At 41.0% G+C, this 16,453-nt stretch overlaps 1 protein-coding gene across 1 annotated transcript in view; it reads left to right on the top strand.

Moving 5' to 3' along the window:
- Positions 1-14,795, top strand: part of LOC104537401 (UTP--glucose-1-phosphate uridylyltransferase-like) — a gene marked incomplete at its 3' end in the record, with an annotated part of 18,189 nt that extends 3,394 nt beyond the window's left edge. The window contains exons 2-4 of the mRNA XM_010180269.1: positions 2,134-2,261; positions 2,811-2,918; positions 14,610-14,795. Of these exons, the coding sequence (XP_010178571.1) occupies positions 2,134-2,261; positions 2,811-2,918; positions 14,610-14,795 (422 nt within the window). The remainder of the gene's footprint in view (positions 1-2,133; positions 2,262-2,810; positions 2,919-14,609) is intronic.
- Positions 14,796-16,453: the final 1,658 nt, after the last annotated feature.

The following is a 16,453-nucleotide window of genomic DNA, read 5'->3' on the forward strand; positions in this document are numbered from 1 at the left end:
AATGATACTGATAATGCTTTCCCCAAGCAACTGTGTCCTGGCACGTTGAATCTGGATGGGACTTGAGTGGCTGTAGTAGCTGTTAAATGGTCAATGTAAAGCTTGAATACTCTCTGTTGCCAGTGAGGGGTGCAGCCATCGGTAGCTTTGGCAGTCTGGGCTTTGGTGGGAAATGTCCCATCTCGCTGCCTGGTCTGCGTGCTTGATGCTTGGTGTTTGGAAAAAGCAATGGTTTTGCTTTGGTTCTCTGCGAGGGCATTGGTGAGACATGCATTTGCTTTTCTGATGCCTTTTTCTTTTGGTTAGTTTGATGTTAGTCTCTAAGTTTTATCTGAGTGAAGAAGATTTTTCTACTTACATGGCAACCCGGAAAAGCTGCTAGCTGGCTCTGTCTTAGCCTCAGTGTGTTTAACAGCAACGGTCTCTGTTGAATACTTGGTGTTTGCGGAGTTTCTTCTGAGATGCATTGCATCATTTTGGGAGGTTCACACGTTTTCCAGGCTGATGAACTGTGAGAAATGGCCACTGTTGTTGCTGTAGGAGAAGTCATGTATTACAACATGCTGCAGGGAGGATTACAAACATATGAAAGTATCTCCCAGCAGTTGTTTCTCTGGAAAGTTTAAACTGTGTTCCGGTACGCATACACCCAAAACGTGTGAAAAGACAGTACTTGAAGCAGTTTGATATGAAAGTATTGAGCTGGTATAGACCTCCTCATTTTTCTGTACTTCCTAATGAAGAGCTGTTGGTGTTTTTACATATTTGACCTGGAAAGATCTGCCTAACAGGCTTTCAGCTACTACCTGGCTTTACTGCTAAAGGAAGCATTTGATTAAAAAAGACACCTATTGTGCATTGTGCTGTTCACCTCAAGCTGGCAATTCCCCTGTGTTGCACCACATGCAGTGTGTGCACTGCACCACTTGTCTGTCTTTTTTTTTCTCTTCCCCTACCTGCAAAACAGTGCAGTCAGGAAAATGGCTTCTGTGGGCTTCAAAGCAAGGATTAGATGCTGCCACTGGGTCTGAGGCTGTGCAATATTTAGTTTAAAATAATAAACTAAAATCAAAATTGTATTAAAATGAACTGCCTCTGACTTTCTTCAACATTCTTCGTAGAACAGCCTTTTAATGCATGCTCTAAATAACTAAACTTTAAACACAGGTCCATCATCTAACATATTTTCTGGCACTATTGCTCTATTCACTTACAAAGTTTCCTCCCATCCCTTTTTGCACAAGTATTCAGGGTGTTTCTAAGATCCAGCTATATTTGGCAATACATCACTCGCTGTGTTACAGAGAAGTGATTACTCAAGGGATTTGGCAGAAATTAAATTAACTGAGGTCTTTAGAGAACATACTCAGAATGTCTTTTGAGAACACACTTGCTTCAAATGTCTTCTGTTGGAAAATAACATCATGTTATCTCCCATTTCTTTCTGTGATGTGGACTTTACTATATAGACCATTTGGGTATTTACTCTTTTCCTTTTTTTTTTTTTATTTTACATTTATGGAGCTTATCGTTTTCAAAAGCAAAACAAATGCTGAAGTGATAGACAGACTAATTTTCTAGGTTGCTTAGTAACCGAGATGTATGCTGTAGTGTGAAAGTACTCACGAAGTAAGGGAATATTTGCTGGGACAAACTGAAGATCGTGTGAAAGTGCACTATATAAATAATTAAAGCATATGTTTTTCTTTGCTTGTGTGAACAGAAGGATACTCTCGATCACAACGTCCTACATAAAAGATTTTTTTTTAGTGAAGTTTTTTTACACTTTGACTTGCTGAAGTATGTTGATGTGGTAGGATGTGAACTCTTCGGCTGTCTACCAAAAAAGTGCACTGCTGTGGATTTTTTGAAATCTTGAGATGAATCATTGGTCATTTGGGACTTTTTTGAGTTTGAGAGAAGGGTTGTTTTTTTATGGCCAAATTTTAAGGTCTGTTCTCCACGTTATTACGAACAAAACCATCAGATTGCTGGAGTGCTAGCACAGTAACAAAATGAGACTAGATTATGTGAGTTTATTAATTTTTAAAAGAAAATTAAAGGCTATTTGTAGTCTAATTAATGTACTTTTCTTCTTATTTCCTTTAACCTGTGTATTTATTTTTATTTAAGATTTCAGCAAAGCAATGTCTCAAGCTGGCACTTCGCAGTTTCAGGAAGTCATTCGACAGGAGCTGGAGTATTCAATGAAAGTAGAACTTGATAAGATACTTGCGACCGCACCCTCAAATGAGCTAGAGGTAAGGAGCGTGATGGAGATGCAGCTCTAAAGCGTGAAAAAATAGGTGCAGGACATTGAAGCAAATGTTACACAGGGAGACAAATCACAGAATGCCACCATCCTTATTTTTAGGACGTGCTGTGATCCTGTGTGGAAGAGTAGCCTGGATACAATGTCAGCAGGAGACTTTCAGTTCCACATAAACTGGCTGACAGAGTTATTATTAAGTGTTAATCATCTTTAGTTATTAAAGGTTCTATGTAATCTTTAATGGATTACAGAAAGGGAGGGTAAAACTGTTGTCCTCTTTAGACCAAATTCTAATGGTTATGGTTTGGACTAAATATTTGTCTTTTGGGTATCCAAGTTGGTCTTGTACCTTGAGTTTTAGTGGAATTGAGCTTTTGGTACCTGTTAGAATTTTACTTAAATTTTAGCATGTCTCTACTTCAGTGCTGATAAAATTACACTTGTGACTAAACTGTATGTCAAGCTTGTAGAAATGCTTCCGCGATTGAATAGGTATGCATTAAATACCAGCATTAACCAATGCATTTCTTCTCTGTAGCACACTAAAAAGGACCTGGAAGGATTTAAGAAGCTATTTCACAGATTCCTACAAGAAAAGGGACCATCTGTGGACTGGGGGAAGATTCAGAGACCTCCAGAAGATTCTGTAAGTTGCAACGAAGTGACAGTCTGTAGGGAACATAAAACTGATAATGGTTACTTGCAGCAAATGTGTAGTCAGCCATAGAATGGATACAACTGCCACGGTTGTGTGAAATCACACAGGACAACTCTGGGGGTTCTAACTGGAAAATAATTATTTATTGACATATGTTATATGTGTTCTTTAACATCAGGTGCTGCTTAACATGTGTGTCGAGTTCTTTGGTGTTATTTTGTAAGCTGTTCTTTGAGCAGGGAAACAAAATGGGACAGATGCCATTTTAGCTTTTGCTATCTCCTCTGGGGTAAGTGGTAACCTGTGGAAGAGTGGGGAAGTAGGTAGGACCCTTGTTGTTCCCTTTTCCTTGCCTGTGAAGGAAGGTTGTGTGTCTCAGATGAGACAGTTTCCAGCAATCCTTTCTGCTAAATAATTTGAAAGGCACATATGGCAAGTGGGCTGGGTTATATGGCTCATTTAGCAACTTCTGTAATCTGCAGCAGCTCAGTAAAAGCAAGGAATCTGAAACAAGTAGTTGACTGTGGGGATTTTTGAACATAATTTTCTAATGTCAGCTATGTTGTTATAACCTGCCACTTGAGCTGCTGCAGAAAAAGCACTAAGTATAATATTTTTTTCAGCACTGTTTAGTACTGAAATAAACACTTCCTATTAAACTTAACCTCATTGATTCCTCTGTGGCCCTAGGCTGTCTTTTGACTCTTGCATAACTAACAGTGTAGTTGTACTACAGACTCTTGCTTTTCCCAGTGTAGTGATCTTGACATATTGTGGGACCTCAGTATCCTCGCGCATTTGTGGTTTCTCTGAGCCTCTCTGTGGTGACTCAATGGAGGCTCTGTGTGCAGCTGAAAGGCAGGCTGTCCAGCTACTTCCAGAGGAGATGCAGTGCTGCTCTCTAAAGTGTTGAAGAATTACATTGTGTTAGAGCAAGTCTAGGGTTTTTCCAAGTGTTTTGTTTTAACTTCAGAAACATGTGATGTCTATCTCTTCTGTACTGTAACATTGAATGAAGTGTTGCATTGGGGAGAAAAACTCACCTTCAATAAAGAGAGCAAGGTTAGAAGTTGAAGTTCTAGATAACAGGACTTACAAGGAAGGCTGAAGAAAAGGGGATTGCTTTTAGTCTAGAGGGAGTGAGACTCAGGGGTGGTAAGTCTTTTAAATATGTAAAAAGGTAGTTGCAACAATGAAAGGAATAAACTGTTCTTTGTGTCAAGAGAACACCTGGGATTAAATAACAGCAATTTGATGTGAGTGAATGGGCTGCTTTGTGCAGAGGGAGAGCTACTGTCTGTTTTGGAAGTTCTGCACACCTTCAGCGGAAGAATGTTCAAGTTTTGTAAAGAACTGAAAATTGTCAGGTAGGATGTTGGGAGCAAATGTCAAACAGAAGGGTTATGGTAAATCACTGAAATAGACTGATGGGAGATTCCCAGGCAAGGCAAGCTGGAAAAAAAAAAAAAGAAGTTAGACAAAGGTCTAACTTAAGGTCACAGAGGGCTTGGAAGGAGAGCAAGATTAGAAAGAGTATCTCTCTTCTTCCTTATAGCCTGAACTGGCTCATTCTCATCTGTGTCCCTTAGCGATGTAGCAGCTTCTGACCAAAAAGAGAAATAATCGAACTGAAAATGGTAACACTCCTGCAAAATTTTGGCCTAGGTGAGATGAATGCATGATCTTGGAGGAAATTTTGCTTCCTAGCATGAACTCCAAATCAGTCATACTTGATAGATATCACAGAAGAAAGATGGAGAAAAAGACCTACAAGCAAACATCTTTCAATGCCTTCTTCATTTCATAATCAGTGTTGTTTTAGGATTCCTTCTATAAGTTGATAATTAGAGACTTTCTGATCTGACAGGAGGCAGGTTGAGCCCTCTTAAAAACCGAGAGCTTGTATTTATTTCACCTCCATCACCTTTTTAGTATGTCGGTCATGTAGGGGACATACCGTGGAAAGTGAAAGGTGTCTTAGATTAAACATTTTTCAGGTGACCTGCAGTGTCACTTTTCGCAAATTATTCTTTGCTGAGGGTTATGGTTCTGGAATTATTAGATAAAAATTGATTTATTCAAGACCAGAACTCCAGAATTATCAGCGTAACTAGTATAGGTAAGAAGAGTAGGAGCTTTTAGAAAGTATAAAGAGTGATAACTTTAGAAGGGCTTTCGAGTAAGGAGTGCAGCACTGAGTTCTTCGGGACAGGCATCCATCTGTGAATATATGTGGATTTCCTCTGAATGCTTTTGTGCAGCTCTAGTTGAGTTTTTCTTTTCCTAGCTGTAAAAACTCAGTCTGTTCTCCTCCTGGTCTTGTTAGGATGGCACAGAGGATGGTACACACAAGACTCATTTGGAAAGGTGGTTGGTAATCTTGCAAGTGATGTATAATTGCCTGTTTGAACAACCTTGTTTTTTGAGGTGGCGAGGTGCTCAGCTGCTTTGGAGAATCTTGCACTACAAGTATCATGGCCTAGAAAGCAATGACCTACTCTCCCCAGTGTGAATTTATTTGCCTGTGATTGTTCTGGAGAATTGCTTTGCTGCTTGATCAGTTCAAAGCACTGAGAATTCTGGCACGTGTAATCTTCAGCTGATACTGAGTAGAGATCAAAATATTGTGTTTAGTTGTATACGTGCATGTGTATATACATACAGACACACACATTTTGTTTATATATATATATAACATAATTATGTATATGTATAAAATAAAAGCACCCAAAAATGTGCTGAAGTTGCTTGTGTGTTTTTTTTTTTTCTTAACAGCTTTAAAAGGTCTATGAATAGTTTATTGCCTTTATAGGCTTTGTCTTTTAATTTTCTATTTTATGTAAGGTACTTCTGAGTTTCAGGTTAGGTGGGAAAGGTGTTTCAGGCTTTTGCCTAATGCCATGGGACTGTGCTATGCAGGAACAGAATTTCTGATCAGATTTCCTTGGGTCATCTAATGTGGTAGCTGTTGTACTTGTTCTTTGAATGTAGTTCTCTGTTTTTTTCCTGAAGCATCTACTGACAAGTGGAGGGTCCTGTCGGTAAATTGAAATTACTGTCTTGTAGCATTTCTCCATTTTTCTCTGCAATGGGAGACTTCATACCTGACCTACTTGATTTCAGTGTAATAGTTTATGCCAGTAGGCAAGGAAACTGTAAGCTCCAGATAATGGTGACAGAAGACTGAACCTATTTCACACTGTGTTGGTAAACTTCTGACTTGTTTTTTTGGTTTTGTTTTGTTTTGATGTTTTGAGTTTTTTTGCTTTGCTTCCATGTGTCCAAAGGCTTACAATGATAGCTGGCATAGTTGGGACCCATTGCTATAACAGTCTTGACAGAAGAAAGTGTACTTAGAGCCGGTTAACAAGGAGACGAGGTACAGAATGTGGACATGGCAAGTGTAATGCAATCCTGGTTATGTGGATTGCAGTGATCTGTTTGAGTTGGAAGCAATAGCAAAGTCCTGCTGGGAGGCCTCTGAGGGAACTGCAGTGATCAAGTTAACCTCAGAATAGCAATGCAAAACCTCATTGAGGATGTAGAGAGAGTGTCTGTAGCAATGATAATGTGAAAGGAGCTTGGCTATTAGAGGTTTTGTTTTCCCAGTGGTTGGATTCCTGTCTGCAGCTGGAGTTGTCATCTCAGTGAAAGAAAAGAATGCTTTTACTCAAAAGCAGAACGAATATTCAACTCTGCAAGCAGGTTTTAAGGGTTCACTTGGTGCTACTTCTAAAACTGTCCCTTGGTGCTGAGTAAATATTTCCTTGTTGTTCTGCAAGTACATACTGACTAATATGGGTGTATTCCTTTCCATGATGACAGCCCTGATGCTCATTTTGTCTGTCTCTGACAAACTCCTTCTTGCAGTAGGAGTATGCTGCTGAAATCTGTTAGTCAAACTCCCAACATTGCCTCATGCAGACTGTCCTGAAAATAACTTCTGTGATATTGTCTGCCGCACCAAAAGAAGCAAGATATGTAATCTCGGAACAATCCCAAACCGCAGCTTTGAGATCTGTCTCCAGTGAGTAACACTGGAGTCATGCATCTGTAAGCTATGTCATTCCTGCCCATTTTTGTTCCTGAAGTATTTCCCCATCAGCACTTGTCAAATCTACTGTTCCAAACCCTTAGAGCAAGAATTGATTTTTATTACGGTGGAGTACTCCTTATGTTTGTGTATACGCTCAGAGCTGATGAGGTGGTTCTGCATATTAGTGCCTACACATGACTGGAATTTTCATCAGAATTTTACTCTGAGGTTCCTGCATAAGCTAGTTCCAGGTGTGATAGTGAAGACGTAAAAGGGTTGTTGGCACTTCAGCAAAAGCAAAAGATTTCGAGGCAGTCTGGCTCTGAACTGAATGGGAGACTTTCTTCTTTTTGGAGAGCTACATTTTGAGTGATATAAGAAGAACATAGTGAGACTGAAATATTTTTTTTGGCTGTTCAGGCAGTGTCTGAACATGGTGGGTGTGACTTGTATCCCACCCAGCTAAAGCTCAAACCTAAAAGTTTTAAATCCATTTGCAGTGGAATTGACCTTAGAGTGAATGGAAGTGATGGTAAGGAGTGAGGACCTAGTGATGTTTCAGACTGTGCCCAGCACTGAGTGTAAATCTCTGTAGATACTGCTGGTAGTGAGTTGTTCATGAAGCTTTACGATGTACCTTCAGTACATTAAAATGGGTGTTTGTCATCTCTTTGTTAATGAGAATAATGGTTGTTTTTCAAGGTGTCTGCCCAGCCTGAGCACAATCTCTGCTGCTGACGAAACAGGAAGATTCTGCTTTTTGCATGTTTCTGTTCCTGAAAAGTTGTGTTCTCTGTGAAATGACAGCACTTTGAGGAGTAATCTTATATTGACACCATGTGGCTACCCTGACCCTTGGGTAGTTAATTTCAGAGTTGATCTTTGGGAGGTGAGGGTCTGTGGGTGCGAGAATTCTAAGGATCAGTGCAGTTACAGAGTTACAGAGGCAACAGCCTCTTTAGGTAAGAACTGAGAGAACGTGCACATGTTTGTTAATTGCTCTCAGTGTGCACTTGGATATCTGCCCGCAGTTCCTGCATTCATGACTTCTTGTGCTGTATCAGCTTTCCCTGCCTTTCTGGCAAATTCATGCCCATAACCTTCAGGATCTTTTACCTTCTATGGTTTGTTCAGATACATCCTGCAACACTGAAATGCTTTATCTATGTCCTGCCTCTCTCATTTATTTTGCATGTTTCCTTTGGAAAATACAGCAGAATAAGTGAACTGTGGATAGAATAAACTAACTGAACAGATGGTATTCCTGAACGGATATGCATTTGGAATAAGAGAGGGATTGCACTAGATCAGAAAGCTCTAGCTCTGTTTGATTTTTTTCATATTAACATTCTGCAGACCTGCTTATATGAAACATCCTTGCATAGCATCTAGAAGATTGCTAAAGGATTTTCTTGTGTGTTGTCTTCTTTTTAATGGAAAGGAAGGAAAGGGGTGCAGGAGATGCAAAGGACATTGAGTTCTCCTGCATGAAAATAACTTGATCTCAAGCATATAGAATATGATTCTGTTATTCTTGTCTAGCATGGCCATAGCTATTGTAAGGTAGTGCTTAAATTTTCTGAGAGAGTGTGGCATGACTGGTGAAAACAGTGCATCTTTCCAGTTGGAACTGGAATGATGCAATTATTTGTACCTTTTGTTTCTTCATCCTACTCCAGCTTCCACTTAGCAATAAATCTCAAATGGAAAAAATCCCATTCTGTTAAAGGTTGATGTGCTCTGTCCTCTGGATCTGCAGTGAGTAGATGCCCAGATCTGCCTTGCAAAGCTGTTGCTACAGCTCAGATTGAGGCTGTGCTTTTCAACCAGGTGTTACTGGCCCCTGTGACCTTTAGATTCTCTCCCTTGCACCTGCTTAATTGCTAATAGCCTCAGAAAATGTTCCTGGCAGTGAGTGTGCATGGCAGTGTAACACCAGCAACCACCCTGCTTTGTACTGCCTGTGGTGATGATCTGTGGGAAGAGGTGAAGTAGTCTTATTTGCCACATGGTCCTGTTAGGGAGTGCTGAAGTCTTCATACAGGAAGTGTAATGGCTGCTGTTTTAATAGATGCCTTTCTGCCAGTTGCAGGCAGTGCTGCTGTCCTAGCTTTGGTCTGTGTTATTTCAGTCGTGCTGATGTTCTCTGTTGCACGAACAGAGACACCTGGGGATGTTAAGGCATTGCTGATGCCAGACCAATGTAGCGTGTGCCTCTTTGGTTGCAGAGCTGCCTGCTGGTAACTCACTGCTAGAGCTACTGGTGGTGCTGTCTTTGTGCAGTGTTCTGCTCAGGTCAGTTGCTTCTGGTTTATGAAGGGCATGCTGTACAGGAACTTCAGGTTTATTGGTGACAAGCTCCATAAACCTCCAGTGTTTAGTGGTATTTTCAGGTCAGCAATAGCTGATTTGCAATCCCTTGAGGCACGGTTACATGAGTGATAAAGTTTTCATTTGTTTGTCATGAAGATTACTCAATTGAAGCTTGTATGGCAGACTTCATAATCTGGCCTTTTTGTGCAGCTAAGGAAAGGTACTGAGTGTATAATCCGTTTTCCCACTTCCTCATAACCCAAAGCAGCTGACTTTTCTGGTCCTTATTTACTGTCATCTCTTAATATTTTTAAGGGAACCTTCTCTAGTTCAAAGAGTGTGATTGTGTGTGTACACACAGCACATGCATATATGATAAGCTGTGTACGTATATTTTCTGTTTGTTTTAATTTTACCCCTCCTAGTTCTCTGCACCTCACTTCCTGGAAGAAATGAGCTTCTCAACTAAGTTATAAATAAAACAACTCTGCAGACTTGAAAGCTTTCTCTGTCTTAATTTAGCTGAATAACTCTATTACCAGTCAAGTTTCCTGATGAAGGGCTGTAGTGTTCCTCTATAACATAAAGTGCTTGTGTGGGCAATCTGAAATGGTCCTTTTTGAGACTGGTAGATGTGAGCATTTAGGAAGTGGCTTCAACATGATGTTTAGCAAGGTTGCTACAGCTGCCCCAACTCAGTGACCTTCTCATCCTGGTATTCTTTCAGCTGTTGCTTATGCACATGGCAGAGTTGTGCTGGAAAGCAGGACAGATGCAAGTGACAAGTGTTAGTAGCTAAGTAACCTTTGGTGACATAAGCACAGCTCAGGGCTTTGGAGAGCAAGCTCCACTTGCAGAGGAGGAAGAGCAGAATTTGAGAATGCTCAGAGAAATAAGGTTCCTGCCATCGCTGAGTGGAGAAGAGCTGGGAGGGATATTTCCTTCAAACCTCCCAGGTGGATAGGTCTGGTCTCTCACCTTACAGCTACACTTCCTTATTAAGCTGCTGTTGCTGATTTGACTTTTCCAGTCATACACCTCCTACAACTTCTGGGGGGTGGAGGAAGAGTACAGACTCTGTGGAAACAGTGTAACCATTGCCAAATTGGTTCTGGGTTCTGTTCCCTCTTCACCCATTTAAGGAGCAGGAGACATCAAGGCTGGTGTGTTGTTGTACATCTTTGGTGTGGAGGATGTGCAACTTCAAAAACAAATCAACAGCTACTGGTTTGTTCCAAGATGTTTTTCATCTTCCTCATGTAACATTACAGCCTCATATGAGTGCAGATGTCGCTGTTTGTTTACCAAAAGTCTTCCTAGAATTAAACTTTTTAAAGATCTTTTGTGGGTTTTTTAGACTTTATGAATGAAACTGCTGCATTAAAAAGAGGAGTAACAACAGATTGCTGCCTAAACACTCAAACTCATTTTGTAGGTGTCCCAGGATGCTGAGCTCCCAACTCTTTTTTTAAGATCCTTACCTCAGAGACCTAAGGGCAAATGCTGCAAGAGGAGTTCAAGATTAGTAACCAGTGCCTGCTCCCCAGGGTTCAGCACTGTGGTGCAGAGCAGGCTTGGTAGGGCACAGACCTGGCTGTAGGGCCGAATCACACCACAGCCATCCAGGCAGGCTAGGCATTTGGGCTACACCACGATGGGGCTTTGATCCTGGGGCTCAGTCACACCTGAACTGTTCTGGAACCACGTTTGGCAGCTCCTGATTTTGCTTATCCTGGGTTACACATCTTTTAAGCCTTTGCTGAAGTGGGACTGTGGAGATGCTTCCAAAACGCTGCTGTTAAATTAAAATGTGAAGAGGAATGTTTTGATAAGATGTACTGTTTGATGCTTGTGTTACTGGGCATCACTGTTACCTTCTGTGAAGACTCATGCCCGAGCCTGGTGCTAGAGTTTTGTACTAGAAAACTGACAGTTTGCTTGGTGTTTTATTTCCTGTTATTTCAGGTCTGGTTTAGGATCTTTTGCCCATCTGTCCTGGGACTTCATTCATTTCTAGGTGTCACCTTATGTTCCACCTTCTCCCTTCTTATCAACCTCAGCTGAGCTCTTCCTTACTTATTTCAACCTGTTGTCATCTTTGGGTGATGCAGTTGAGCTGAATTTATAACCTGGAGGCAGGAAGCTGTGCCAGGGTTTGGGGCAGAAAAGGGAGAGTGGGAGAAGGCTGCAGTTGGTCAGAGATTGTAATTAGCAAATCTGGAGAGAAAAAAGCAAGGCAAAAATAAATGGATATTTCCCTTCTGCTCTTAATATTTCGTCCACTGCCTGTGTTTCTTGGAGTAATATATGACACAATCCTGTTATCTCTAGGCACTGTGTGACTAATTGTGATTGGAACAGTTGTTTAATTTCTTGATACCGCTAGATAAAGAACCTTTTTGCCTAAAATGTGTGCTGTCACACCCTCACATGAGAGAGCTGGAATGGGAAGACCTTACCACATTGCTTCCCTAGCAAAGTGGTCTCCTGACTAAGAAACCTTTCAGTAACATATTTGGTCTATAACAGGAGTTTGCATAAATGATTCATGACTGGTTGTGAAGTTATCAGTTAAGCCACACATTTAAAGCTGTCAGCCCCTTTAATGAAGGGGTCTTGGGCTTGGTTTTTAACCAGCTAGTTAACAAGGAAGGAGACTGTTTTTTATTCTCAGTTCAAGGTAGCAGAAATCCAGGGCAATCATTTTGATGTAGTACACTTTTACATGAGTCTCTTGAGTAATGCATTTTTGTCTAAGTGTTGTGTTTTATTTCATAGTCTTACGATACAAAGCTGAAACTGAGACAGTATCTGTCAAAATGCTGGGACTCCCTGAAACCTGGTTTGAAAGCTTGCTCTCTTAGATGTGTGAATTGAATTGTGGTGACATAGATGAAGTTCCAGGGGTCAAAGTTTTGGTTGTCCAAAGGCTGACATTCAAGTTAAAGCCTTGGCTGGCAAATCTCTACTCCCTTGTCCTTTATTGATCCCTGCAGATTTTACTGGCAAATCTGTGTGCTTGTCAATGACTAAAATGGCTGCTTGTTTCTATGGCCAGTGTTCCCTGCAGATTAAAGGGGAAATAGCATGCCAACATCACCTGCTTTGTTTAATCAGCTCATTGCTTTCTCTAAGGAGAACTTCTTATTAGCAGATGACTGCAGCGGTGATTGTGTTACTCCTTGCTGCCTGAGCCATGATAACCCCAGCCTCCCAGCCTTCTGGAAGACTGAAATAAAAGCTGTTTAACTACTATGTCTGTGGCTGTGACTTAGCTGAAAAGTGGTAGCTTAAATACATAAGATATTTTTTCCTTTTCATTCTTACTTTTACAAGCTAAATTTTATCTTGACTGTGATGATAACTTTGCACTTAGGATAATCTGTGCATTGCTTCTAAGGCCCCTTACCTGCATAAGCTGTCTTAGGGGTTTTTGGCATAAGCAACCTCTACCGCTGTTGAAACACAGAGAAGTACAGCTAAGTCTGAACTTACTTGGTAGGTGGAAATGCATGAACTTGATTAAGAGCATGTCGATGGAAACATTTCTGTCTTTACCGTATTGGTTAAATCTTAGCATATAGTCACAAGTAAGTCTGGATGTCACCTCTTCTCCTAGAACAGTATACTTGGAGGTACCTGTGCTCCCAGTACCTGCTAGAAACAAGCAGCAAAGCTATCAAAATTTGTCTTGTTCCCCAGTAACACTGCCCACTGAGCCAAAAATTAAGTCACAACATTGACATACATTTTTTAATGTTCAACAGCTAGAGTGTTTCCACAGAGAATCTGGTACTATTCTTATATTTAATGTTTTCATATTTGTTAAAAATAATTTACTGAGGAAGTAGGGCTGTTAAGTTAATTGCTTGCTTTTTTGGTGTACGTATCTTACACATTGGGAAGTTTTTCTAAATGGAATTGGTTTAAGCAATTGCATCGAGATGTTCCTCCTGGGCCAATTTCCACTGTTTGAGAAAGGAGAGTTTAGTTAGTCATTACGCTGTAACTTGCGGGGTGATCTTATCTGTAAACACAAGCTTCCCAGATCCTGCGTAAGGCAGAATTTCCCTGGTGTGAGGGACTGGCTCTCAATATGCTGCCTGTGGCTTACTGGAATGCTGGGATTGCGCAAGCTCTCTGTGCTCTGCCCCCACACATCCGAGTAAGAAATATGACTCTTGTTCCAGTGCAATGTGAATTTCCCCACTTGAACCCTAGCCTGACTTGCCCAAAGCAAACACGGTTCTGAAAACTACTCTGTATGTATTTGGTTTTGGAAACCAGCTTGGATCTTACACACACCTTATCAGAACTGAAATTGTTTTCTTGCTGCTAGAATACACACAGCACTGGAACACCAAGGCTTTATTTCAAAAGAAAATCTCTAGGAGGGCAGGCTAAAGGATAATTGTGTTGATTTTGCTTTAACAGTTTTGGTGTGATATTTATCATTGCATTGTTACCTTTGTTTCTTTGATTTAGGTGCTTTGGGTTAGGAGACAAGCAATGCCTATTGCAAGGCACGCTGTCATTAGAAGCCTGATTTTGCTCTCTGTCACTAGCCCCAAATGTAGCCTGTTTTTAAGCCTGTAGGATATAGCTTTCAGCAAGGTAGAAGACTTTCTGCAAGGTGTAATGTGAGCTGGATGAGCACATCCTGAAAATAGCAAGATAAGAACTAGGAGCTCTCTTCCACTTTGTAGCACGCTATTGGGAGAGGTGAATTATGATATTGGATGAGGAGTTGGAACCTTTTGCCAAGAATGCGGCCTCTGACAACCTCGGTGCAAAGAGTCAATACAAATCTGCAAGTTTCAGCTGCTCAGGGAAGAAAAGTTTTATGTCCTGCATGTAGGGCCCGTGTTCCTAAATCATGGTCTGGCTGAAGGGGGCATCTTGCTGGGGAAGTGAGTTGGAGGGCTCACAAGGAGATCCCCTCTCCTGCAAGGCAAGGGGAAGATAAGTGGCATGACTGGCCTGACTTCTTCCTTATGACTGAGTAAGTTTCCTCTACCTGGAAGCGCAGACAGAGACTTTTTTTTCATCTGAGTGAAGCTGATTGTGACTTGTGTCAGGAAGTCTCAAACTTCTCAGGAGGAAGAGGTTATTGTAGTAACAAATTGGGTTCCTTGTATTGTAACAAATCAGGTTATGCTAGACTCATTTTGCAAATGTTCTTTAGTGTCATAAATCATGTAAATAAATGTGGGTATTGTTGCTAAATTTTAAGTTTTGCAGGGGTTTATGGGAAAGCAGTTTTCTTCCAAATATCTAACAGCTTTTTTTTTTCTTTAAAAAAAAAACCACAACCAAAAAAACCCCAACAGATCCAGCCCTATGAGAAGATAAAGGCCAGAGGACTCCCTGATAACATTGCTTCTGTCTTGAACAAGCTGGTGGTTGTGAAACTAAATGGTGGCTTGGGCACAAGCATGGGTTGTAAAGGCCCCAAAAGTCTTATTGGCGTCCGGAATGAGAACACCTTCTTGGACCTGACAGTTCAGCAGATTGAGGTAATTTATGGCTGGCTTTGAAGAGTTGTTGTGGACACTTCAGGGGATCTGGGTCTTGGGACCTAATCTGAAATCCACCTAAAGCTGAAATTCTTACCAACGCAGAAACGCTTTCCCTGACTAATGTGATATTTAATTAAAGACAAAGCCCACTAAGTGGTCATTCAGACTTTGTCTTTTTGGGGTAAGGGGGAGTTGGGATCCAATTCTTGTTTCCCATTATATGCCATGGTTACTGGGTACGTTAGGTTTCAGAGTTGTACTTTGGAATAAAGCATCCCTTTCTTTCTACACCGGAGGAAGTGAGAAACACTGAGCTTCTCCTGTGTGACCCTTTAAGAAACGTCACAGTGGAGGCTGGTCAAAAGAAAGAGGAGAGGGAAATGAGGTCTGGTCACAGTGCTGGTGGTGGAGGTTTGCTCTGGAAAGAATGGGCATCAGTGATGTGCACACACGTGGATAAAAGGGATGGAGCAGTCAGCGCCTGAACTCTGTGCACTCCATGCATGTTACTACAAGTGTAATTCAGCCCGTGCACACCAACCCAGACAGTGGTGACTGTGTCCAGAAACACAAGCAATCCAACTGTAGAGCTGGCCTGGCCTGGCTGACTCCTGGGCTCATATCCGACTCCTCCAGGTGCAAGGCCAAGTTTAGCTTTTTAAGAGTGTGCATTAGAATAAAGCTCTTCACAACAGCTCTGAAGTTCCTTGTCAAATAAAACTCTCATGCTGGAAGCAGTTGCTGACATTTTCCTCTGAAGAAAGAAAAGTAAAAGAAAGTAACAGGTGTTGGTGTTGAGAGAGAACATCTCCGCTTATGTTTTTAATGCAGAATATTCCTCTTACAGCAGATAGATAATTAAGATGGTCATTAGAATAGGAAATTGCATGTGCCTGTTCCAGAATTTCTTGAGCTCCAACAGTTTTTGCCTCTGTGGTGTTTTTGTGGAATGACTCTCCCATGTATGTTAGACAGTTCTATAACAGACTGAAATTTCTATTGAACTAATGCAGTCCTAATCCTTTGGTGCTGCGGGCTCTTTCTGCAACGTGTCCTTGCAGAAGTCTCCGATGCCACCAGAGGTGAACGATCCCAAACGCTCCCCAGCAGATGAGGCTGATTGGATACACAAAGCTTTGAACTCACTGAAGTATCTCTTTTTTTCTGCACACTCTTTGGTAGAATGCTGTCATGTTTTTCGATTTTTGCCTTTGCTGTGCTGTCCACATGGAAATGCTCGTGTGTATTTCAGCTCAGTTTTACAGATCCCCAAACAAATTAACATTGTGATATTTCATTATGTACTCTTGATTCTATTGTCCATCTTGTAGCCCGCCAAAAAAGGCTCGAAAGTGCTTACTGTGCAGAGAAGGCTTTGAAACCTTACCCTGACAGTCTTTAATTTGGAGAAAAAACATGCCTTTTGTAAACAACAGTAGGCTAAAATTTAAAATAATAATTTGATGGTGTCATAGCTTTCAAATTTTAAATCTTGATGCAGATTTAAAAACAAAGATTAATTATACATTCGTTAATTTGGGCCTTATCTTGACTTGACTACTTAGAGAGATTTGTTTTCCTTTACACAGAATTACAGCATGTTAGGAGGTGGAAGGGACCTTGCAAGATCATTCAGTCCAATCCCCCTGCCAGAG

The sequence above is a fragment of the Mesitornis unicolor genome, unplaced genomic scaffold (assembly GCF_000695765.1).
Source record: "Mesitornis unicolor isolate BGI_N332 unplaced genomic scaffold, ASM69576v1 scaffold47352, whole genome shotgun sequence".
Lineage (NCBI taxonomy): Eukaryota > Metazoa > Chordata > Aves > Mesitornithiformes > Mesitornithidae > Mesitornis > Mesitornis unicolor.